Here is a 25,158-nt window from a genome sequence, read left to right as displayed (position 1 = left end):
AATTTGTAAGCCTTATAATTACTGATGTTATTTTTAAAGAAGGAATTTGAGAGATGTTATGAATAATGGCACGTTATGAATAAATGTCTCTTGTGCTTTCCAAGTTCTACTAGTTTTACCTTTGAATATAATACAAAGAGAATTATCTGTAGATAAGCTTATTTAAGAATTTATTAAGTAATGTACAAATTTAAAAAAAAAATAAAGATTTTAATTCGTCGAATTATGTGGTGAAATTTAATTTGCACAAAGTATTTTAGTAATTTGTATGCAAATGTATTTGTCTGAGAAAATCGGTTTTTCTGGATCAATAAACGTGCACTTTGAAAGTAAATTGATGTGACAGCGAGTTAAATTCAACGTGCCGTTACTTAATACTTTACTATCGATCCTCGCTATCGGCTTTAAAGTATATATAAATTACTCAAACACAGATGCCTCACTGAAGCATCATTCAGAATCATTATAGTACACGTGTACGTTCACGTCATTGGTGAATCTTCAGAATACAGATATACAGTGTATGCGTGAGATATATATATATATATATGTACAGTGGAATACTCAACTTGTATTCCAGTAAAAGTTATCAGTGATTTCGTTCCTCAACAGGATGTCGACAGCTGGAAACTGCGCGTTGCGAAAAATCAATGCTGGAATTTTGTCCGCATGCCTTATTGGTTTGGGATTATCATATTATGCGTACGTCGTGGAAACTAAAAAGGAACAGGATGATTCGTACAAAGCAATGTGCGACATTTCAGAGAATATCAGCTGTACCAAAGTGTTTATGACCGAGTAAGTGAGAATCTAAGAAAATATCGCCGCGTCAGCATTATCAATAATATTTCTCACCACTGCTTTATTAAATGTGAAACTGACAAATTATCACCTGTTTTATAGATTATTTATTTTACAATTTTTATACATTTGATTACGATTTTATGAGATTTTGTTTTATTCCGTTATAGTCGAATAATTTCTTCGAAATGTTTTATTTGGAGAAATCAGTAGAATGGCAACAGACATGAAATATGATAATTTGTCAGATTGGAAATCGTATACATACATGAATTGCATTTTCAATTACTACTCTGTTGCTTTGCACCATCGACGTCACGTGATCTGCCATGATTGCTGCCTCTGAATAAGCGCGAATTTTTAAATAGATTATATTGAAATTTATAATGGAAAGAATATATATCTTCTTTTCAATCACAATTTAAAATCAGTGATGCAAAGCGAATAGTGGACATATTAAATAAAATCAAAAAACCTATGATATAATTCATGAAAAGATCATTTAAAATTGGCGAGCCCCTAAAATGCGTGTATGTGTAAACATGAAATTATTTCAAATGGACATATATATATAATAAATAATTATAATATTTGATTTCAGATATGGCAAAGGGTTCGGACTATTACCAAAAAATTCCGTATTTAACATCCCAAATCCTATATATGGATTACTATTTTATACTCTGATTATAGTTTTAAGTATGTATTCAATTATTAATGTATAATATTATTGCGTATATATTCTTTCATATATTAATCAGCAAACTTTTTTTCGCAGGTATGATTAATAATTATACTTGTTCTGCTGCTGCTGTTGCTTTGGGAATACTCTCTAATATTTTCTCGATATACTTGGCGTATATATTATATGTTTTTAATAATGTTTGTGTAGTGTGCGTTGCCACATATATCGTAAACGCAACAATTACATTTTTTGCTATTAAAGAATTCCGAAAATTATCCATTGATGTCGCACGCAAAAAGATGAAATAAATTTAAAAAATTTAAATAAATTTAACTACAGTTCTAGAGCAACTGTGGCCAAAATAATATTGTAATATTTTTTACTGCATATATAAATATTATATTTTGTTAAGAAAATTTAGTAGTACCCGCTTATGTTTTTAAAATATATTACATTTCTAAAAATCCCCAAGATGTATTTTCTAATAAAAATGATAAAATGTGTGTACACAAATAAGAAGGAAGGAAAGAAACTTATATTACATATTTGTATATTATGAATAAAAAATATAAACAATATAAATAATCGCATCTATATGAAACTCGTATTCACTTAATAAAAATTACGCATAATAATTGATATACAGAGTGTTTCAAGTTCTCAATACTTTTTTTTTGTTATCGTTTCTAGCCAAAAAACATCAACAAGTAGTACTACTTGTTAATAAAAAATATACATTCAAAGCATTTAAAGATATATGATAACGATAGACATGAGACACATTGTATATCATATACCGAGATTAGTAACGATTTTCATATATGCTTCTTTTTATATATATCAATAATTTAATTATCGAAAATATGTGGCACATATAAAATTGTGTTAAAAAATACGAAGAATTATTTAACAGGAAGATTTGAAGCAATTGTGTGTAATCAGTATTTTTCAATATATTCCGTATAATCCGTATAATATATTCCGTTTTAGATATGTGACTCAACACATAAAAAGTTTGTAAAGAAAATGTTGCGCGTATTGCATAGTAGTATATTATATATTATATATAGTAATTATACTCTATTTTTTCTCATTCAAATAAAAAATCAACTATTATATAAATTCTAGCACCATCTGCTAATTTCTTGGGCAGTTTCAAAGATATGTTTGTTCTATTTACTTATATCGATAGTACTCCATATTAAAATAACGAAATATATGATAACGTAGAAATAAAAAAAGGTCAACTCTGATTAATGAGGATAAATTTGAATTGAATAATTATATATAAAATATATGTATATGTATATACATAGAATAAACATGTATGGTCATCAGTGACGCAATTAAAGACAGGAAGAGTCAGCATCCGACAAAAGTATACCGACACAAAAGAATAAATATAAGATTATAGAAAATATATATATATAAATCTATAATACATGTAAATATATATATATATATATATATATATATATATAATTCGTTATTTTACTAGGACTATAGTTTTCTACTAATTAAAATTTTTAAATGGAGAATTTTTGTGTATTTATGTCAGAAAGAAAATGCAATTTAATACCCGATATGTACGGTCACTGACAACCACATTAATATTTACCTTCTCTTAACAGATCTCTGTTACTACGACTAATGCTGGCAAGAATGCCAGGGCTCTTCAGCGGCGGTGTTTCGTCCAACCGGTTCAGGTGCAAATTGGAGGTATACGGTGCTCGTGTCGGCACGTCGACACCGTTCTTGTCGACCTCGACGTTAAAGCTTTTGCTGCGCGACAGCGATGATTTGTACGTCCGTTCAGGTTTCGGCGGTGCTTGAAGAGTGCTGTACGCGCTCATGTTTAACTTGGACGGCGTGTTAACTGCATTCTTGATCGATATGTTGATCATGCTACTGTGTTGCTGGCCTGTTTTGCCGTGTCTGCTGATGTGATGTCGTCTAGTCTGCGAACGAGCCGATTGTCCACCACCGGTGGAGTGCAGATTTCGCGGTAATGTCTGGATGGGCCGAAACTGCTCCTCTCTTTCGTAATCGCCGACCAGTCTGCTGGTGGATTTGCTAAATCTGCCGAGGGAGCTGGAGGCAACGCTGAAACGCGGTCGTTTCCAAAAGATGATACTTCCCGAGTCACGCAAGATGGACTTTTTCTCGTCGAATGAGCCTAGCGTATGATTCATCATACACGTTCGATTCATGCGTCCCTGCATGCAGCCTTCACCCGAAAACGAAGCGAGTTTGAATTCGTCGAGATGCGATTTAAAGACACCAAGCAGATTTAGACGTTTGCACAATTTGGCTCCTGAAGCTTATGTATAGCTAACTCTGTCTTTGGCGATCAAGCGACGTAAGATAGCGAGTTTGTCTATTTTACGAGGATGGACTCTTGATATTGAGAGACAAATTTTCGCTAACAACATGTAAAAGTATGAAATATTCTCAAAACAAACCTTTTGAGATGGATTAGATGTAACTCGAAATTAAATTATAAATCTTTATATCCATAAAAATCTTAATGTTTAATTGAAATAAAAGTATAAATGAAAAGAAGAATTTATAACACATTATACGATGAGATACTATTTCAATAGCAAAAACAAGTCGTGAAAAATTATAATGAATAAATTACAAAATGCGATTTAATTTAAATAAGGAGAACTTGTCAGCCAAAATTTGTCTCGTTCTCAATTAACTATGTCATATATATCGAGTGTATTTCGATTACCTGCTCTCGGAATCTACGGCAATTCTACCGGAACTCCGCGGTCTTCCGTGTCGCTGTCGATCTCTGTCGATCTCGTATCCTTTCTCGCGACCGTAGATGCTGCCACCGAAAGGATCCTCACCCAAGTAATACCTCTGTAAAGGCGGTGGCGTGGAGTCGTTATGTTGCCATTGTTCCTGAATGACATGATTGGCCGTTCTGGTTATTTTGTTGACTTTGTTCGGCACGTTGACATTTCGCGGCGACCGCGGCGGTCTCTCAGGCGGTTTGTCTTCTGTCATATCTCTTTCGCTGACGAGAGGAATATTCCGGTCGACGACGTTGTATTGTAAATAAGTCGGACCGTCGTCGGTCTGCGTCAATTGCGAGGTCGAACTGCCGCCTCCTCGTTTGTTTTTCCTCTCCGTGCTGGCTGAACGCAACTTGCCTACTAATTTCCGAAAGGATTCACCAATCTTATATTTAGAACCAGTATCTGTAAGAAGATTACAACATAAAGTATATTAGCCAACATTAAGTAGTATTGCAAATCTTTTAATTGTGATTAATGCTAATTTTAATAATTTTATGATTAGCAATTTAGTTTTTTAATTTGTTAATTAACAATATAGCGATTAATTTAAGTTAATGATGTAGAGAGATATATGTATAAGATTACATATTTTCTTTAGTTACGTCATTGGATTTAATTATATTGAATTGATTAGAAAAGAAGACTTACTTTTCGACGCTCGTGAAATGTCAGATTTCTTCTCTTCGCGATTAATTGACGACAATTTTGGTGAAATTGATCGTGATCGCGGCGAAACATTCTTATCGTCTCTCTCTGGAGTATGTGCTTGAACATCGCGATTACGGCTCTCCCAAGTTCTTTGTACCACGTGTATCGGACTTGAAGTACGACCCGGCGATGGTTCGTTCAAATTAATTTTTTCTTCAGATTTTGCCCACTAGAAATTATATCAATAAAATTTAATACGAATACTTCGCAACAAAATATTTCATAAATCTGCGATGCGACACAAACCGATGAATCGTTCAATATATTTGTAATTATATTTAATAATAAATAATAAAATAAATAAATAGAATTATGCTAAACTTATTTTTCATCAATTTAAAACTTTTAACATTATATTTTCTCTAATAAATTATTTATAAAATAATAAATATCACATATGACATGAAGAAGAAAAATGTCCATATACTTGTTCTTTCGATCTCCGGCGAATCGGTGGGGAAGGTGTACGTTGTCGTTCCTCGGTAGAGTTTTGATACTCACGTCGAAACGATTCGTAAGTTTTTGAATATGATGATTCAACTGGATTTCTCTTATGCCCATGGACATATCCGTTGGTACGAGATTCTACATATCGAGTTGGAGAGCTCGATCGTGCATGATTTTGTTTCTCTACGCAGAATATATTATAATATATAATATATATTTAATATTGAAAAATATTTTTCTATAATAAAGCTTTATGTCCTATACCTTTTCCTTGATATCGTTCCGACCATTCGCTGATTCCATGATAATATCCCGAAGGTGAGTTCGAGTCTCTACCGCGTCTCTGGCGGCGGCTGGAGCTTACATTTTCATATTCGCGTTCCTTCGGGGTGCAGGATTTCATAGTGACGTTGATATAGCTCGTATTGGTACTGGTTGGAAGAGGAGAATCATCGGCGTCAAGAGACCCGTGAGAGGAACGCGAATCGCTACCAAAGTGACTCTCCAGCCACTTTGACGTTTCGAATTTTCTTGCCTCATCCTCTTCTTCTAAATCCAATGACTTTTTCGTTAGAGCATCTTTTCGCGTGGCATCCGAGAAGCCTACATTAATTTGCAATTTTCTTGTTTTACAAAGAATTTTGAATTAATAAGAGAATTACATTTTTTAGACTTGAATTCTTCAAGATTGAAATAACAGAATCTCGATCAGTTGTCAAATACAGAATTTTTATTATTGAAAATAATTTACTATAGTCTTGAAAATGGAAAAGAATAAGATCGCCAATTTGTTAGCCGTCAATGCTTAGGTACACTTGAATATTGCGCACTATTATCGCGTGACTGCCAACGATTCGTAAACATGTGGAACGCGCGATGGTAGAAAATGCGATGAATAGAGAAAGGCGACGTACCGGAATATTTGTGGAAACGAGTCGTCCGCATACCCGTCGGTGATGGTGACCAGTCGCCTATTCGTTCTCCTTCGGTTGTCTCTGCGACGTAGCGCATTTCTCGGCCGACTCTCTCGCCGGCCGAGATGTAGTCCACCACGTCTTCTTCTCTCTTCTTCACGTATCTCTGCGAGCCTTCTTTTCTCGTTTCTGCGGCGTCGTCGTCGTCGTCGTTCTCACCGTCGTCCGGAACCTCGTCGTCTTTGATCTGAGACGAAAACGATCGCATTATTTTTGCACTATTCTCTTCATCTTATATAATTTTTACTATTAATATAAAATCACTTCTATTTATTTTATACAAATATCGATTATTCTTTAATAATATAAATACATTGTCCTTCTCTTTCGTTAAAGAAAGTTAAAATAGCAATAGATAAGTTGAGAGAAGAACAGAAAATTGATGACGAGAGTGTATTAGCAGGTTGTTTTTGCGACTCTCACCTCTTCGTGCTCGACAGTGCGCTTCTTCTCGGTAACAATTAATCCATCAGCCTTCAGTTCCTTTGTCTCCAAGGTCTTCTCGGTGTCGATGACTTTGTTCGACCTAGTCGTATGCTGAATGACCCGCGGACCGGATTGCGGCGCCAACTGTTTCGAAGATTCAGCAAGAGCGACTCGCAAGTCGCCTCTATTGTTATGCACCGCCTTCTGGTATGCCTGAAAACCAGATGTATCCGCATTAACCCCCGCCGGACCAGTTTATTATCTCCGCGCGAAAGGGAGAGAGAGTCTCTTTCCTCCCCTCCAGACATACATATTTCGAAATCTCATTATAAGAGAAAAACCGGCTGGTCCGGCTTTGCATCTTTCTTCCGAAAACACATACATTGCTTTTAAAGAGGGATGCAGCGCACAAGAAACAGTTGTAATGGAGCAAGTGCACGCAATCGTATACGCTGGTAAATATGTATTACAGATGAAGATCATGATAAGCCTGAAAATTATTCATCGCGAAGCTATCTTTGATGAAGTTTAATTAACGCGTATATTTATTATACATAGATAGCATCTAAATTACTTAAACTCAATAACAGAAAAGTATAATTGCAATGATAATTATACCAATTATCATACTTTTGACAAATTGTCTCCTCATATATTGTAATAAGATAAGATGTTCCGCGATGAATAATTATCGATCAATCGATCGCCGATTAAAGTACTTTTTATTATAATCTTAATCGTAGTTTTACATTTGAAAATGAGCTATGAGATTTTTATTTTTTTTTATATATTTTATATTTGCAATTTTCCTTTAAAACTCGACGTTCGCAAGAGCGATCTTTTCAATCTCTCGCTGAAACGAGATCTATATGTCGAGTGGTTACGAAATGCATATAATTACGAGACGCTCATCTGTATGCGTGTAAGCCGTCTGACAAACGAATGAAAAATTATGCAAAGTGCCGGTTTTACGATGACACGACGCGATTCTTCTGACCTCCGGCGAGAGAACGATTCGGTATCCTTGCGTCGAAAACGATGACGAGCATGACGAATCGTCACGATACGCACCGGGAAAATTGGCCACCGACACCACGATTTCGATCGAACCTGTGCTCCAATTTACTTGCAGCGGTGCGTTATGCACTTCGGAACAAAGCCATTCCAGCTTCAATACGACTGTCAACGATTATTGTGTCTATCGTTTCGCTGAAAAGAAAAACGGATACGTCCCGTCGCGATCTGTCGCGTTCGATTAAGCAGCGCGTGTATTTCCGAGCGAGTTATCCCGGCATCTCTTGCGCGAGGACAACTGGTCCGGTGACGATGATGAGGACGACGACGACAAGCGAGGAATCTCGAGGCTATGATTAAGTAAGGGATCAAGATCGCACGAAGAAACAGACGAATTCTGTATCCGGGACGATATCCCTCTCGTCGATTTCGCCAAGCACGGGATGACACTATCGCGGCTGAATTCGCGGCTGATCGCACTCGTGCGGTCGCGAGACGTACGGAACAGCTGCTGAGACTGCTGAGGCTGCGGGATCTCATGGCTCCTTCATCGCCATTGGGTGAAGGGAGAGCAAAATCGAGAGATCATCGACTTCCACTTCTTGAGATCCCTTTCCCTCTCTGTCTCTCTCTCTCTTTCTTTCTCGCGATTTCTATCGCCCTCTTTCTCCCTCGCTCTCTCGCGCTTTCCAGTTCGCCGTTCGCCGTTTAACTCCGTCCTTCCTTCGTCCTCTTCGTTCAGAACGATCTGACCTCCTCCATCCTGAATCGTTCATGCGCGCGAGAGCGTCTTTTGCGCATATACCTGTTGCCCGTCTTTCACAATCCGGTCCTCCTCTCCCGGGTATCCTCGCGAGGTTTGTGAAATCTCGTTGCAATTGCATATAGATCAGTATCAAACGAAGAAAAGAGTTTTCTATATTTGTAATATACTATTCTCTTTGACTTTTGTCTATGCGCATTTGACACGCGTAAGTGCACCATGTGTCATTATGTCATTCAGAAACTATATTGCTATTACCATGTTAAACGAGACAAGTTAATAATTTTAATTTATAGTTTGCATCGCAGAATAAACACGACAGTGAAACAATTATCAAAAAATGACATATCAATTTAGTATATTTAGTAAATGGATATATTGTTATATCTTTTATAAAAAAGAGATATAAAGAAGGTGCATTTTTACAAGATATTTCGCGATTCTTATATAATCTCATTAATCAAATATTGTTCGAATGTTTCATGTCTCTCTTCTTAAGAACTTCATAGAAATTATTTCGTAAGAATTTCTAGCATCGTGCTGACCAAATCTCCCGTCGAGCTAAGATACGTCTTTACACAACACAACGACGTGCGCGCGTGAATTATCAGATGGGATGAGGAATCTTTAGAGAGAGAACAAACAACGCGCGACCTTTTCGCGGCGCGTGAGATGCCGGGAAAGAGAATGCGCTAAAGCCGTATTCCCTGCGGCACGCGCAGGTGGAATTCAGGTGTGGGTGTGTCGCGTGTATGCATATATACATATACATGTACATATATATACCTCGTCCGAGATATCCCCTAGCTGTTGACGATCCTCCGTCTCGAGCCTCTCTTCGATCTCCTCGCGACTCCTCACCACTGTCTCGTTGAGCTCCTTTTGCACGATGTTACCGCCACTTCCGGTCACAATACCACCTGCCGCCGGCCGCCAGTCGACCTCCTGCGGTTGATCCCCGGTCGTGCGTCTCTAAACACCGGTTCGCGGACGTTAAAAGCACGTTCTGTACACGTTTGCGCGTGATATTACAAAGGAAGCCGAGTTCCATTCCGATGCGCGAATGTATGTACGTATGCAGAATCAACGAACAATAGATGCATCTCGTAAGGAGTAAGATCAAGTTTTGCAAGATTTAGTTTGTTTGTTACGCGTCTCTTTCGTCTCCTCAAAATTTTGACTTCTATAAGAATAATCCAAAATCTTTTTGTCTAATATATAAAGGAAATAAAAGGTAGAGAAAAACTTGAGATACCAAGAAAATGCGATTTGATATTATTAAAATAAATTTTAAATCCAATTACGATCTGCATATTACTCGTGGTTATGCTATATTCGAAATTTATATAATCTATTTTTTAGTAATATATTTTTTTATTTTAGAATTTATTACTTATACTAAATAATAAATGCGTGCAAACCTCCTGAGTTGTATGCTCTTGTTGCTCGACATCCTCGGTAGTGTTTGTGGTAACGAGAGGTCCAGAATCGACAACGACTTCGCCATCTTCGAGGACGACCTGCCGTTTCACCCTGGTCTCGATTTGTCGGGTGGTCGTGATCTCTTTTTTCTTGCGGGTTTCCCATTCCTCTAAAAACAGGAAATGAGCATACTTTCAGTTTTGTGCAAAAGTAATCTCTCGGTCCAGAACAAACGGATATAAAACGCGGATGATGAGTCGACAAGGAAAAAACATGGCAGAAATATAATTTATAATGTCGTCTATCTTTGCCTTTGCAAACATTTCGGACTATGCCAAACGAGCGAAATAATACTTATGCACCAAGTAAACAGTTAGCTTCGGCGATTGCGATGTTTGCCAAGAAAGCAAACGAAAAAGAGGATGCGTTCGTTGATTTATGTTTCTAGAATAGCTCGCACTATCTAATCATATATTTAAACAGCAGAAATGAGGGTTTGACAGAAGAGGATACGGTTTACTCAAATAGAAACTCTTGGGTTAAACATCTTACGGTATTTTTAAATAAGACCTCCTTTAACGTTGATAGCGCGTTCTTAAACTCGTCAAAACGAAGAGATAAAAGAGAAATTTTAATTACATATTTGTTTCTTACGATTTGAATATGAATTGACTATGTATTGGAATATCTTGTCTGTCTGTTATTTTACATTTCATATATATTCTTTCACTGTTTTTGATTGCTTTTCTAGTTATATTAGCTGAGTTATATTGATGTTAGTAGCATCGTCTTGAGAAATTTTCAATTTACACGCTGACGACATGAATGACCATAGATTACCATTTTCGTTGGTAAATTAACATTTCTGTATGGAGAATTTACCTTCTTTGATTAATGCCACGGAGTTCTCAGGGTCAACCTGAAAAAGGAAACAATACGTATGTAAATCCGCCTACGAGCGTGAACGTCAGCGATTCCTTTTGGTTAAGGACATTCCAGGGAAGTTACGTATCGCGAGAAGTACGTCTACCGCAAATAACTTTGCCGTAACCGCTTTCTTACTCCATGTTACACGCGACTAAACTCCTGACCGACACCCGGCGGATTCCGATCCGACAGGGACGTTAACGTGATGTAAGATTATTCACAAGATCAACTTTGAATAAACGCACGAGTGATTTGCGGGAAATCGGCCTAACGCAATTATTCGAGTCAATCGAGAATAATTAATTAAAAAGTTCTTGAACTCTTGGATGAATAAAAATGTCATTAAGAAGAAATTAATTGAAAGAAATTTCTCGAACGATAAATTGATGAAAATAAATTTATCTACCAAAATAAATCAATTTTTTATTCGATTGCTTTTGATTAATTTTGCATTTCAATTTTATCTTATATTTATCTTTTACTCGATAAATTTTTACGTTTCTCTCTTCAGTTTATACTCAAATAATTTATTATTTTGTGTAGGTACTAGATTTTTTAAACATATAAGACAAGCGTAAAAAAAAATCTGAAGGAGAAACGAATGAATAGTCGAAAAAAATAAATTTTAAAGAATTGGAGAAAAATTACTTACGAGAATAGATGAGTGGGTGTTCGTCGGTGGACGGACTTCGTATCGGCGTGTCGAAATTACCTCCATCATTCGATCATGTCTGCTATGAAATCTTGATGTTTCTGTCTGGTCACTCAATCAATCGAAGAGAAATTCAATTTACATACCATGAATGTCGGTTTCTCTGCGCATAAATAACAGAAACATACTCTGTTACATGAGAAATTTTATATAGCAAAAAAAAAGCATTATCGTGTTCATCAAATACATAGAACATAATATCAATATCTAAGATTTTTAATAGGCATTAAACGATTTAAGTTAACATTATGATTATCCAACGTTTTTTACATCAGATTCCACTCGATAACATGCGATTCAATTGGAGACATTAATCTTGCGCCTCTTTGCGATTCTTCCGCTACATCGTCGACGTATGGCGAACACGAGAGGACGAGCTCGCATATAGGACGTAGGACGCAATAATTCATCGCTCTTTCTACGCGTATAGAAGCCGAAGGTCGCGGTGACATCTCGATATGGTCCACGCGATATAATATCGAGATAATTAAAGACATCGCGTATATATTGTCTATTTTCTATATCTCAATGGCGTATGTACTTTTCCCTTAATCAGTCGCGCGAATCCTTGATCGGAACTCGCGGATTGAGTTGTTTGTTTGACCGAATTGATGCGCGATTGAGAAACGATCGATTCCTCATCGAGAATGATTCTAGAAACTGAGAAGATGATACTAATGATAGAAAATTAGCAAATGATGTGAAAAATAAAGAGTATATAAGAAATATAAAATATTATAATATATACTGGAAAAAATAATATAATAAAAAATTACATAATTAGTTTCTTTAATCATCGTGAGAGATAAAACACTAGTATCAGCGTATTACTATGTAATGTATTACTTTGATAACGCTTCGTTGCTGTGATGACAATTATATTAAATATTAAACGCTTTACTCTTGATCACTATCTTAATTACCGCTTGATCATAATGAAATTCTCCAAGCAGAGCAATTTAATCTGCTTTAAAGACAACCTTGCCTACGCCTCTGAACACTTGCGTCCTTGCGGTTAGAATTACGCACGTGTTTTCCCCACCTCTAAACAGGTATGTATAAATATTTAGATTTTTTCTACCCTTAGGATCTATGATCGTAAAATGTGGTTTTAAAATGACTGCACATTACACCGAAATATACTTAATACCATCTTCAGGTACTTCATAAAAGTCTCTCTCTCTCTTTCTCTCTATAGTATACAAGGTATAATTACCGTATAATCTCTTAATGCCGTGACGTTTCACTTATGTGATAGTGTTAATTAAAATTTTTCTAGTTATATGATAATTATATGTTACCATACAATTTAATCATATGAGGGAATAGCCAAAAGAAATTAATAATCAAAGCGCACTTTTTTAATAAAATAAACTTTTTAGTAAATGTTAGTAAAACATTTTTATACTCATTGCATATCAGATGTACACTTAAGATTCTTGTATATAATTATATATATACATATAAGATTAATTTGACAGATATGTTTATTAAGATCCGATTTCTTTGCTTTAAAGTTGCCCTGAGAAAAGACACGCCAACGAACGTTTTATATCTCATAAATAGATCTAAGAGGACAAACATGCACTTTGCATCGACAACACGATTCTTTGGCAATCCGCGATACGACCATGTTAGTCTCACCTTATTGGATATGCATGTGACGTCAGGGATGCGTCAGCGTATATAAGTAAACGATTCGAAAAGTCGTCCGTGACACTTTGTTTAGAACATAATGAATAGTGAGAGTAACAGTAAACTTGATGTATAAAGAAAATTATCCTTGGTAGTGCATCATTAAATTATATACATATATCAATGGAAAATAATTTTGTTCTTTATTTACATATCTACATCGGTAATTTTAATAAAATTAATTTTATTTTTAAGTATCATTTATATGCAAAGTTCTCTGTAAGAAGATATAGATATTAATTAAATATCTATTATTATTTTGCTTTAAAGAAAAAATCCTTTTCTACTTAAAATGTATACGTAATTCTTTTCAGAAAGTTATATCAACAAAGTTTCACCAACTTTGAACAACTTTAAGTGTGCAATTGCATTTGTAATTGATTGCAATATAGACGTAACATAGATAAACAGAACGTTAAATTAACGTCAATTAATAGCAGCGAAATTGGATTAGATAAACAGATTAAGATAAAATAAGCAGCGCGCGGAACGTTTGAATTGTCGGCCCCGGTGATTTCAATGCACGGTGAAAAACATCGCGAGCAAATGGACCAACAATTTAATACTCGGCGCAATGTTGGACACGTGACCTCGTCAAGGACGTCGCCATTATTGAAAATATGAAGCGGACTCGTTCGATCGCTCTCGAAACCATTTTAGGACTGCGAGACACTGAAGATCAATGATATACGGGAACGATACCTTGGCTTTCACACCAAATAGAGTTTGAGGTCTACGCGACACGACGATTTTGTCGATCGTTATAGGTGAATTAATACCAATCGGGACTCGAAATCAAACGGATATATTGGGTGAAAACACATCACTTCTACACTCGTGGTGCACTGGGAAGATTCTCATCGCTTCTGGCTGTACAGCTCGTTATGTAAGAGGCTGACAATGCCACTCGCGTAATATCCTCGAGGAAAAGCCATTCGTCGAGCCTTTCTCGGAAATGCGAAATGCATGCACCTATCGGTGTAAAAGAGAGATCGCAGTGGAGGTAAAAAACAGCAAGGAGTGAAATTTAGTCCTAAAAAAATAGAAAGGAGAAAGAGGGAAAGAACACGCGACGCAGTGTTTACACACTTACCTACACACGTCTCGGTATGATTCGCACAATCGCGTTTACTCTTGCCGATCTAGAAATTCTCAAAGAAATCGACACGACTTTCACCGAATTTGACAAAAAAAACCAATGTATCTTCGAGTCGCTTAATTGGATCTTGATTGAAAAATTATTAGACCTTATCGCGAGGACAAAAAACTAAATTCGGCGATGAGCGACGATGCGAATGAAATCACGACGCGCGAAACGAAAGTACTCGACGGGACTCGCGCCGCATGCTTTCGCGCCAGCGCTCGCGATACTGTCCGGTCGTCGAGTACTTTCTGACGGATTCACCGGGCATCTCAGGATCGAATCTAGCAGGTGCGGTGCCCTAGAATGCGTGGTCCATTCACCTACCGTTACCGCCAGAGAGATTCGTTTGACGCAGTTCCAGAATTTTATATGTAATTTCTAAAAAAAAAAGAGACATACGCTTTTCCAAATTATACGATTGCAAAAGCCCTTCGAGATTTTCTAAAAAGAAATATTCAAATGACATTAAATATAATTGCGAAATATTTACTCTATTAATCCAGTATCTGATTCTTTCTATTATCCGACAGTATCGATCTCTTGAGAATCTGGCTGTTTCATATTTAAGAGCAGATGAGAATATGAGATGTCTTTCTATTATCTCTAATCGTAATACATCTCAAGTGGGTTCTAATTTTTAATTATTCACTTAATTATTATATCCGTACTATTAATCAAGAGAGAGAGACTTCAATGATATGCGAATTACACTATGCATATAATATTATCTTCCATTTGTCTTATTTTAATTGTCCAAAAGTGCTTCAATAAATACTCTATATAAAAAATAGATATTTTTAGTGCATTTTCATCATTTATGTCATTGAATCGTTACAATTAAATCAGTCAATTAAAAAGAGAGACATCAATTAAATCAATCAATTAAAAAGAGAGAGAAGTGGCTACACATAAAAATTTTTTACAGAGAAAATAATTATCTCATGCCGAGACTGTCGAAGCGAGACATTCCGAGTAGTAGGAGGCGAGAGGATTATCGGGGCGAAGCCACTGTAAATACAAGCACGTACGCGATACCGAGTACACACCCGAATGGACAAACACTGTGTATATCTCTACCACAATGGCATGGTCGTCCAATCAGAGACCATCGTTGTGAGAGAGACGGAGATTAACGTCCCATTAACCCATTAAAACCCGCAATCGCCTTGAGACTTTTTGAGATATAACTTTGTCCTGAGCCATATATATATTTTGTCGACACTTTTTATCGCTTTTAGAATATTATTGGAATAAAAAAAATGCCAAGTATTTTCTTTGAAGTTAAAATACAGCACGCACTCAATATAAAATACATTATCAAAAATGTCAAACGAATAAAATTGAGATCATTAATTATTATAATTAATTCGAAAGGATTAAATTTCTGATTACATCTCGTGAGAGTTGAAATAAAAATATGTAAGAATAGAAACAATTTAAGAAAAATATTAGATTTTACTAAAATATATTCACACAATAAAAAAAGTTAATTAATTATATCGTTACTTTAGAAAATATAAAACTTGACAAGGAAAAGATAATAAAATTACACACCGCCGAGAGCAACAGTAATAATTAATCTATATCTGATATTTAAAGCATTATATATTTGATTTGCTTGAAAGAAACGAATTACACGAGCGATCCGAAAAAGTTTTCTTATTTAAGCATACGATTTCCTATCCTTACCAAGTCTCAGAAATGTACGCGCGTTCTTAGCAAGGTGGTTCTCCAAATGGAGCCATCGCGATAAGTATGTTCCGACGACGCGACTGTGCGTCTGCGGATATATATTTTCAGAAGCCCATTCTTAGCTCTTCGAGGTCATTAATATGCAAATGTGCACGTTTCAGCCGAATGCCTTATATCGCGAACGGATTCGGTATGTAAAGTGATTCATCCGCGCTCATAATCAAAATACATATCGCCTTCGGCTTTCATTGGCGCGACTCTAATATATAATCCTTATTTACGCGCCACGCAATATCGTAGGACGACTTAAACAAGCGATCACTATCATGATTAATTAGCAGCTCGAAAAAAACATCGAAATGATCTTTCTATTTTTGCAAATCAAGAGAGATTTGTTCTCATTAAATTACCAGCGAATTACGTAATCACGTAACGAATCAATAGTATACCGATTTGCTCTATTTGTCGCCGATAAATAGAACCGCTTTACAACGAAAACTATTGTTACCATTAGGCCTTTGAATTCTGTCGCGAGATACTTATTATTCCAATCTATTTGTCTTGTCGAAAATCATATGCGACAGCACTACTTTTTAAATTTTAATCGCAGATGCGTGTTTAAGTCGAAATGATCGCAATCTGTCTTATAAAATTGCACTAAAAGCATAAAGAAATCTGCAGAGAAGTTTGAGAAAGATAAAATTAATAAATTAATGTCTAAAATATTAGACTTTCATAGATTCTGATTTATTCATTAAGCGCTGTATTTAATAAGCGCTGCTATTTATAAGTCGCGCGATAATATGAAATGTAAATGCGATGTTGATTATAAATTAAGAATCAGAAAGCTCGACATTTATATAAGAAATATATTTATTACCCGCCGTTCTCTCCAATTACGATCATAATTTTCTCGCTTTCCTTGACGGCAATCTGATTCTATGCAGCCACGGCATATTATGCAAGTAGATCGAACTATCGAGAACGTTTAATCTTGACGCTAATACGCATGAGTTTGATATATCGGGGAAAATGATGTCAATGTCAATACTGAATGCGATCGCATTAATACGATCGCATTAATGCGGCGTAACGATGATATCCATATCCTTCAATTATATAGTCCGAAATTTAAATTTATCTCGAGAATGATGAATCTCAAACAGATAGAGTGATCTCTTTGCATCAAATATAGATTTCTTCTTAAAAAGAAATTGAGCTATGACTCGATTATGAAATGTACTAATGTGTTTTAAATAAAATGTCATAATTCTTTAAACTCGATTAATATTTTTGCCAGTTATTAGCTGATTTCTGTCAGAAAATATTATTAATCGAGTTTAAGGAATTATAACATATTATTTAAACATATTACTATTTTAATTTTTATAACTTATCATTATTTTAAAATTTAATTCGCAAATTAACAGTGTAAATTTTAAATAAATTTAAAATATTGAGAAGAGAAAAAAAATTGTTAACTTGACTAAATCATTCAACTATAATTACTATTTCGTTAATTGAGCATATATAGAAGTATTTAAATTAAATATAACATATTAAATCTAACATAAACGTGTATTTGACTTAAATACTTATATATGTTCAATTAACAAAATAGTAATTAGTTGAACCATTTAGTCAAGTTAACAACTTTTTTTCTCAGTGAATATTTTAAATTGATTTAAAATTTATTTATGCTTTGGAGCGTGATTTAATATTGTCGTAAAATTGTAAGATTTTTAAAAGATCATAAACGCACATAAATTGCTTGAAATTCGCTAAGACTAACATCCTATCATTTTCGTATTTTTCCGGACACTGTACTTTTACCGCACTGCAACTAAGCCATATATAGACGACCGATATAGAAGTCGTCGCGATACAGGTTAACCTATATGGATTTGAAAACATACCATTTTCCAAAACCGGCTGCGCGAAATGGTCGTGGATCGCAGAGAAGATGCGCTCTCGCAAAAGCTGATAATTGTTGCGGCAAACTGGTCCAAAGGAGACGCTCCTTTCCAGGTGCGGTTTAACCGATGATACCGGGAAAGAGATACACGGCCAGTCATCGCAGCCAATCAGTGACGTCATCAATTCGGTTTGCGCTGCACCTCCCACGTTCTCACTCATCATTTTGGACAATGAGAGCGAATCTATCTTCAGCACCTAAAGCCATCAAAATTGAAGTTTCAGTTGATACTGAATGATTGCATGATTGCAATATAGACAAAGTAAATATAGACTAGTGTATGAATAATCTCAATAAGAACACGATAGAAATGGTCATAAGACAATTTTAAATGCTATATCAAAAGTTATCGAAGAAGATATAGTAAAGGCCAGTAGGTTATCTTCTTTTAAGAACGTATCTGAAAAGAGACAGATATAGTTTAACCGAATGAGGTTAAAGTTAACCGACGTTTGTGAAACTGGCCCTAAAATATCTTTATGCAAAATTTTCCTTTTCTTAGGGCCAATTTCACCAACGTCGATTAACTTTAATCTTCGGTTAAACTATATCTTTGTCTCTTTTCAGATACGTTCTTAAAAGGAGACAAAGATATAGTTTAACCGAAGGTTAAAGTTAATCGACGTTGGTGAAATTGGCCCTTACTTGTAGGCATAAAAAAGTTTAAAGATATTTTAGGGCCAGTTTCACAAACGTCGGTTAACTTTAACCTCATTTGGTTAAACTATATCTTTGTCTCTTTTCAGATACGTTCTTAAAAAGAGACAAAGATAATTTAACCAAAGATAACCTGGCTTTTACTATATCTTTTTCGATAACTTTTGTTATCGAAATGTTATCTATTTATTGTTAATTGTGAGATTACCTTCGTGTAATTGCATGTTTATAATCATTAAATTAGCTTCTACTTTATTCGCTCGAAAACTTGAATTGTCTGAAAATCACGGAGTCTAGAAAACATAGATATATCGTAAAAAAATTATTCATATTATGATCTTAATTAATGAAAGCAAACATAAAAGAAATTAACCTCACCGAGTATTCGTGGTTAAGCCACAAATGTTAACAATCGCTTGCTGCACACCAAATTCATGAACCGGCGCTCGTTTCCCCCATTTTCTCTCTCTCTATCCTCCCCCTTTCTCTACACGATTATACCAAAATTATCGCCATAAACTATATTGAAAATCGATATCGGAAAAAGGGAGGAGAAAGAATGAACACAGCGCGGAGTGCCGACATCTGGCGGAGGGAATCGTCATTAAAATTAATCTAGAGGGCGTCACGTGTCATCGCCACGATGCTGCCGCCTTTCTTCTAGGGAAACGAAAAGTACCTAGTCTCGCAGAGGAGAAATGCGAGGACGGGTGGGCCGGTGAGAAGGTGGGGATAAGATCGCCGACTAGGAAAGAGTATAGAAGAAAAGAAAGAGAAATAAGAAAACGAAGAAACGGCGTTCCGGGACGAGAAAAACGACAGAATATACTCACCCAGAGGCGAGAGAATCTACTACACGTAGTGAACGCGCGAGATTCTCCGTCCTGTAACCGCGCGGACATACATAAAGCCTTATCTACGCGGAGCATATAGGGTAAAAGTACGCCATATTCTTTCAGTAATCGGTGGCGCGACAGAGAAAGAGGAGAAGAGAGAGAGAGGGAGACGAGAATGAGGCGCCAGAAGATAAAATAACAGAAATGCATTAGCATCGACGACGAAATAATTATCGCGTTTTTACAGTCGTGGACCGCCAGCTTCCTCGCTCTTCATCTCTATCATCTCCCATCCCATCCCTCTCTCTCTCTCTTTCTCTCCCTCTAGCTATCGGTCCCTCTCTTCTCGGTGATTAACCCCGGGTGTATTTAACGTGTAATACGTGCAAGATCGTGCCACCAGGGTGACGATGCGCCAGTGACAGCACGCGTCACGTCACGCGTCATCGTCCCGTGACACGACGACGTCAGGTCCGTCGTCCGCGCGTGCTCTCTCTTTCTCTCTCTCTTTCTCGGTACGAGAGAGCCACGATCGTGTGTACACGTATGAGAGACGGACAAGTGGACGCATGGTGGAAGATGAGTGGACGTATACATTCAGTCAGAGTCAGTCAGTCAGTCAGGTAGACACCAGGAGCAGCAGGCAGACTCGAAGCTCCCGCTGGCGCGGCCATTTTTACAAAACCACGCGATGCGGCAACCGTGCGTGGTGCCAGTTCGATCCGCCATTCCAAACAATCGGTGCGCTACGTGCACTCCTCGCAGGATGCATCTGACGGCGGCAGATCGCGGAGGCACCGCCGTGCTGCGACAACAACGATAAGCGCCGCGCCGCGTCGCGCTACGTCAACCAACGTCGAGCGACCAACCAACGAACCAACCAACAACCAGCCAGCCAGCCGGACGGACGGATGGACAGACGAATGCATGCACGCATGTTGTACGCACAAGACGCGCCGCCCCGAACACGTTAAGGCAGTGCGCCGCGATCCGAGGGACGTTGCGAGAGACGACGTGACGTCGTCGAGAGGACGAGGGAAGAACGAGACGGCCCGCGGCCGCTGGCAGTGCTGGAGGTGGTGGACGACGACGACGACAACGGTGGCGAGGAGGAAGAGAAGGAAGCGAAGAGGCGGGGAAGGCGGAGAAGGTGGTGGAGCGGAAGAAGGAGAAAGAGGGACGTGATCGTGGAACGATAACGTGAAAAGAAGAAAAAAGGATGATAACGGTAGCGCGCGCGACCACAATTGCAACGTGGACGACGACGACGACAAGGACAACGAGGATGACGACGACGTCGATGATGATGATGATGACTATGGCTGTTACTACGGACCGGAGGAAAGAAGGACGGAAGACTGAACGTGTATGATCAGTCGTGTCCTCTGCTTACGCTGAGCTTCTTGTGCTTCGTGCTTGTGCGTTGTGAAGTTGCGCGAATATAAGCGGAGGAAAGAGAGAGAGGGTCCGAATAGAGAGAAGTGTGTGTCGAGACCGCGTCGGAACGTTAATAAGTGTCTGGCCCCGTCCTGCGGACGGTGGTGTGCGGTATACGTTCACTGCTCTCCTCCGGCCTTAGGTGCGCCTTGATAAGTGTGTGCCCCCCCCCCCCCCCCCTCGCAAGTGTGTGTACTCTCGCCGATCTGTGCGACCGTCTCGCAAAGTGCTCCATCTCATCGAGTCTCGTTCGTGCGCGTATCTGTCTTTCTCTCTTCCCCCCTCTCTCTCTATCTCGTCTCTGCCCTGCGTGCGTGCTTTCTCGCGTGCTTCCTCGCCACACGCACCCGGGACTCTTCTTCGACCAGCGCGCACGATCGATGTGACATCGCTACACCGTGTCGTGCTCTCTCCCGTGCTGGGGATATCGCGGCCACGCATATCGGGCCGACTTACGCACCGCAAGAGCGAGAGGAACTCGTTCGACGAGCGCAGGAAAGGAATATCGCGGAGGTGCCCCAGCGTATATGTATACGTGTATCTGTGTCCGTCTGTGTATACATACGTGCGATAGAGTGCGTGCCGACAGTAAGCCGTGTCTCGTGAGTGCGTATCCCGAGGCAGTGTAGTGTCGTGTTGTCTCTTTCCCTCTTCTCTCTCTCTCTCTCTCTCTCTCTCTCTCTCTCTCTCTCTCTCTCTCTCTCTCTCTCTCTCTCTCTCCCCCTCCCTCTCTCTCTCTCTCTCCCTCCTGCGTTCATTCCTCCGTTCTCTTCCTACTCGCCTTCCTCTCGTTTCTCTAATACTCTCTGCGTCTAATACCCCTCGTCTTTCTTTCTTCCCTTTTCACCCTCCTCTCTCCCTCTCTCTTTCTCTTTCTCCCAGCTTTTCTTTCTCTCTCTCTCTCTCTCTCTCTCTCTCTCTCTCTCTCTCTCTCTCTCTCTCTCTCTCTCTGTCTGTCTCTGTCTCTGTCTCTCTCTGTCTCTGTCTCTGTCTCTGTCTCTCTCTCTCCCTCTCTCTCTACCCATCGGTCGAGACGACCATAGAATGCACGACGACAACGCTGCCACGACCATCGTTACTGTCGTCTGCTCTTGTACTCCCTTTGTCGTCATCGTCCCGTACGTCATTACCTTCCTCTGTGCCATCTGTCTACTACGTTGACCACGAGGCCGCGCCGCGGGGTGATCCCTAGAGGATATCGGACGCGTTTCAGTCAAAAAGTGGTGCCGTGTGGTTGGTAGTGATCGGAAGCGGAAGATGGAGATCGAGGCGAAGCAGCGTAGCCAGAAAAACCGACGACGGGAGCGGGCGCAGCGCATGCTGGCGCAGAGGGAGAGCCTGGCCACCGCGAAGCAACAGCAGCAGCAACAGTCGCAGCAGACGCGGCAACGGCCGCCGAACGACGAGGAGGACAGCCACAGCGGCGAGGACGAGGACCCCGCCGGCGGCGGCGGCGGCGGCCTCGGCCTCGGCGCCAAGACCGGTCATCCGCGGGACGGACACTCGCGGCCGCCCAGGCCACCGAGGCCCCCCAGGCCCCGCAAGAAGTCTTCCCTCGCGGCTGCCAGCCAAAAGGAGCCACCCTTCGAGGAAGACATTATCGATGGATTCGCCATCCTCGCTTTCCGCACGTACGAGGAACTCGAGGTAAGATTTTCCCCTTTTTTCCCTTCTTTCTTTTCTTTTCGATCCGTCGTTCATCGTCGTCGTCGTCGTCGTCGTTCGAATGCCTGGCGTAATCCGAAATGTCTATTGACATTTTGCTCTTCGTGCTTTTGGAGGGTACGTTTGTTTCGAACCTTTTTTTTTTTTTTGTTGCCAAGTCAGGGTTAGAACAAAGATACGGATTCTCTCGTAAGAGTATATTTTACATATGCAGAAACCACTTGGAAATGCAGAGAGACAATTCTCAAAGGGTCAGATTTATATCATGCTCAAAGATTCAACTGTTTACAAAATGTAAACATTAAGAAAAATTCAAGACAAAGTATTCAGTTATTTGGAAATCAATTTTCTTTGTCTCAAGATGTACATACGTCTCTTGTTCCGAATTTAAATGCCAAAATATATCATATTTAACAGTATAATTTATGCGATTAGAGCTCGTATCAAATACCGTTCAAGTTATACAGCTTTGGAAAATTTCGAGCATTAGTCAAGATTTATATAAATCCATTCATTAGTTACGCATGTCAAATTGATTACATGTTTACGACGTAAAGTAACGCGAAAGATATTTTATAAATGTTTATTTACGGAATTATATTCTCTGAAAAGTGTGTGTTGATTACACAACGTTTATTATATCAAGAAAGCATTTTAAAACATTACATATATTTTCTTGAGATAAATAAGAGAGAACTGAAAATGTTTAGAATTTTTTTTTCGACTATTTCGAAAAAAAGAAAAGAGAAAATATATTTTTCTTTCACTATACCCTTCGCAGCATGATGTAGATAATGCGGTTGAAAGAAACTCTAAACAGATATATTATTCCCAATGCTTCACGAGTTAAATATGTCACTCTATTCTCTCACACAATGGTATGCTTGTCGATTGTGTAGATAAAAGCAAGATTTGTTTTTCATGCGAAAAATTGTCATACCGTTCTATTTTAATCTTTGACTACATTATTATGTGCTTACGTGTTATTTGTATACGACCGTATTTGATTATCGAGACATTTTAAATGAATAGAGTTTATCACTAATTGACGAGAAAGGTATTTGATAATGGATTACCATTCCACTAATAGGTACCTTAATGGTTTCTTGCATTTTTCTAGGTTTACGATTTGTTTATAAAGAGGGAATAATTTGATTAAGATAGATACGATAAGAAAAGGAAATTTATTTCACAATTTTGAAACATTGAAAAATTCAATTAAAAAAAAACCCAATACATTTTCTCAATGAATTTTATCAAATAAATAAGTTTATACGAAGTAATACGAAGTTGATTGGAAAATAATGATCAATTGTTATTTTTACGAGTTGAGATAACATAAATTAAGTTTCTGAAAAATATTGACAGCACAGATCAGTAGTTCTCAAACTGAGTTTCGCGAGTCCATCATACATATGCTTTATTATTTCTTCATTATCTGGAACAAATAAAAATGCCAATCTAATAAATTGATAAGATTTGAGTGGCACTTGCTTTCTCGATTAATTGTAAAAGACAACTGATTTGTAAAATGCATACATATACGTGTTTTACATACTCGCGAAACATTTGAGAACTTCTGGCACAAATAAACACGCGCGAATATAAATTCATAAACATGTGTCGAACGAGCAGGAAAAAGAAAAGGACATATGCTTCTATATTGCGATAAAAACGGTTTATACCGGATTAATATATCACAGCCATTTAACATATTTTCCCGAATACAATCTCGAGATACTCTTTCCTCCAATCAGCGAATTATATATAGTCGCTGTCGGCTTTGACAGACTTGGGTCACTCGCGCGGTTCAATCGTGGTTTGTTAGAGTTAAACCAAATCGAATGGTTAGGTACAACCGGCCTTTGGAACGCGCGATATCGGCAACTGATAGCAGCAACCGATCGTCATCTCCTTTAGCAACACGAGCCACACTCTCCTTCATCGCGGATCGCCGTAATGCGCATACTGACCATTTCTTTGCGGCGTGTAAGTAACGGTATATTCGCGAGGCAGCCTCGCGCGAACGAACATCGAGATGAAAATTTGTTTGCCGTGTAGGTACGCGTGAGAGAAATCCTAATTTTGCTCGCTTTAACTCGGAATAATATGTACCGAGTACACATTTTTTTTCTCCACCACACTTTTCTCTCTGTCTAAACATTCCTGGAAAATTTCCCCCTTTACACACTTATACATAGATGTTGAAAGGTAAACGTAGCTCTATAATTTGTGAGAACTTTTATTTATTTATTTTTTTTTTAGATATGAAAGCGTATTATCTCTACAATGGATTCTACAAAATTATACTCTGTTAATTTATTTCGTATATATATTTACGTTACATTAAAATATAATACAAAGATAT

At 38.0% G+C, this 25,158-nt stretch overlaps 3 protein-coding genes across 12 annotated transcripts in view; 2 read left to right on the top strand and 1 right to left on the bottom strand.

The window, feature by feature from the left end:
• Positions 1 to 68: 68 nt before the first annotated feature.
• Chas (chascon) lies at positions 69 to 19,365 on the bottom strand. Of its 5 annotated transcripts, XM_083049966.1 has the most exons (14): positions 19,231 to 19,352; positions 19,061 to 19,145; positions 18,137 to 18,392; positions 11,630 to 11,792; positions 10,933 to 10,969; positions 10,050 to 10,219; positions 9,415 to 9,600; positions 6,849 to 7,064; positions 6,366 to 6,612; positions 5,716 to 6,054; positions 5,432 to 5,634; positions 4,945 to 5,173; positions 4,224 to 4,698; positions 69 to 3,589 (listed from the first exon to the last, which is right to left on the bottom strand). In XM_083049966.1, the coding sequence occupies exons 4-14, from the start codon at positions 11,696 to 11,698 to the stop codon at positions 3,094 to 3,096; spliced, it is 2,667 nt and encodes an 888-aa protein (XP_082906092.1). In that variant the 5' UTR covers positions 11,699 to 11,792; positions 18,137 to 18,392; positions 19,061 to 19,145; positions 19,231 to 19,352; the 3' UTR covers positions 69 to 3,093. The 5 variants fall into 5 exon arrangements, with proteins under 5 accessions (XP_082906092.1, XP_082906093.1, XP_082906094.1 ...); XM_083049967.1 differs by lacking the exon at positions 19,061 to 19,145 and having other exon boundaries at positions 19,231 to 19,365; XM_083049968.1 differs by lacking the exons at positions 18,137 to 18,392; positions 19,061 to 19,145; positions 19,231 to 19,352 and adding an exon at positions 14,478 to 14,742 and having other exon boundaries at positions 5,716 to 6,000.
• Positions 385 to 1,796, top strand: Vkor (Vitamin-K epoxide reductase). Its single transcript, XM_083049975.1, has 4 exons — positions 385 to 521; positions 613 to 798; positions 1,403 to 1,500; positions 1,580 to 1,796. The coding sequence occupies exons 2-4, from the start codon at positions 614 to 616 to the stop codon at positions 1,792 to 1,794; spliced, it is 498 nt and encodes a 165-aa protein (XP_082906101.1). The 5' UTR covers positions 385 to 521; position 613; the 3' UTR covers positions 1,795 to 1,796.
• Positions 19,366 to 19,573: 208 nt separating the features above from the next.
• Tay (tay bridge kinase) overlaps positions 19,574 to 25,158 on the top strand; it is a 28,951-nt gene continuing 23,366 nt past the window's right edge. For 4 of the 6 annotated variants that reach the window (XM_083049961.1, XM_083049964.1, XM_083049960.1 and 1 more), the window contains exon 1: positions 19,574 to 22,772. In XM_083049961.1, coding sequence (XP_082906087.1) covers positions 22,383 to 22,772 — 390 coding nt within the window. In that variant the 5' untranslated portion in view covers positions 19,574 to 22,382. The remainder of the gene's footprint in view (positions 22,773 to 25,158) is intronic. The other 2 variants (XM_083049963.1, XM_083049962.1) reach the window with 1 other exon arrangement.

The sequence above is a fragment of the Prenolepis imparis genome, unplaced genomic scaffold, assembly GCF_030444845.1.
Source record: "Prenolepis imparis isolate NDT839.2.m4 unplaced genomic scaffold, iyPreImpa1.0 SCAF_11, whole genome shotgun sequence".
NCBI lineage: Eukaryota > Metazoa > Arthropoda > Insecta > Hymenoptera > Formicidae > Prenolepis > Prenolepis imparis.
This window is presented reverse-complemented; position numbering and strand designations above follow the sequence as displayed.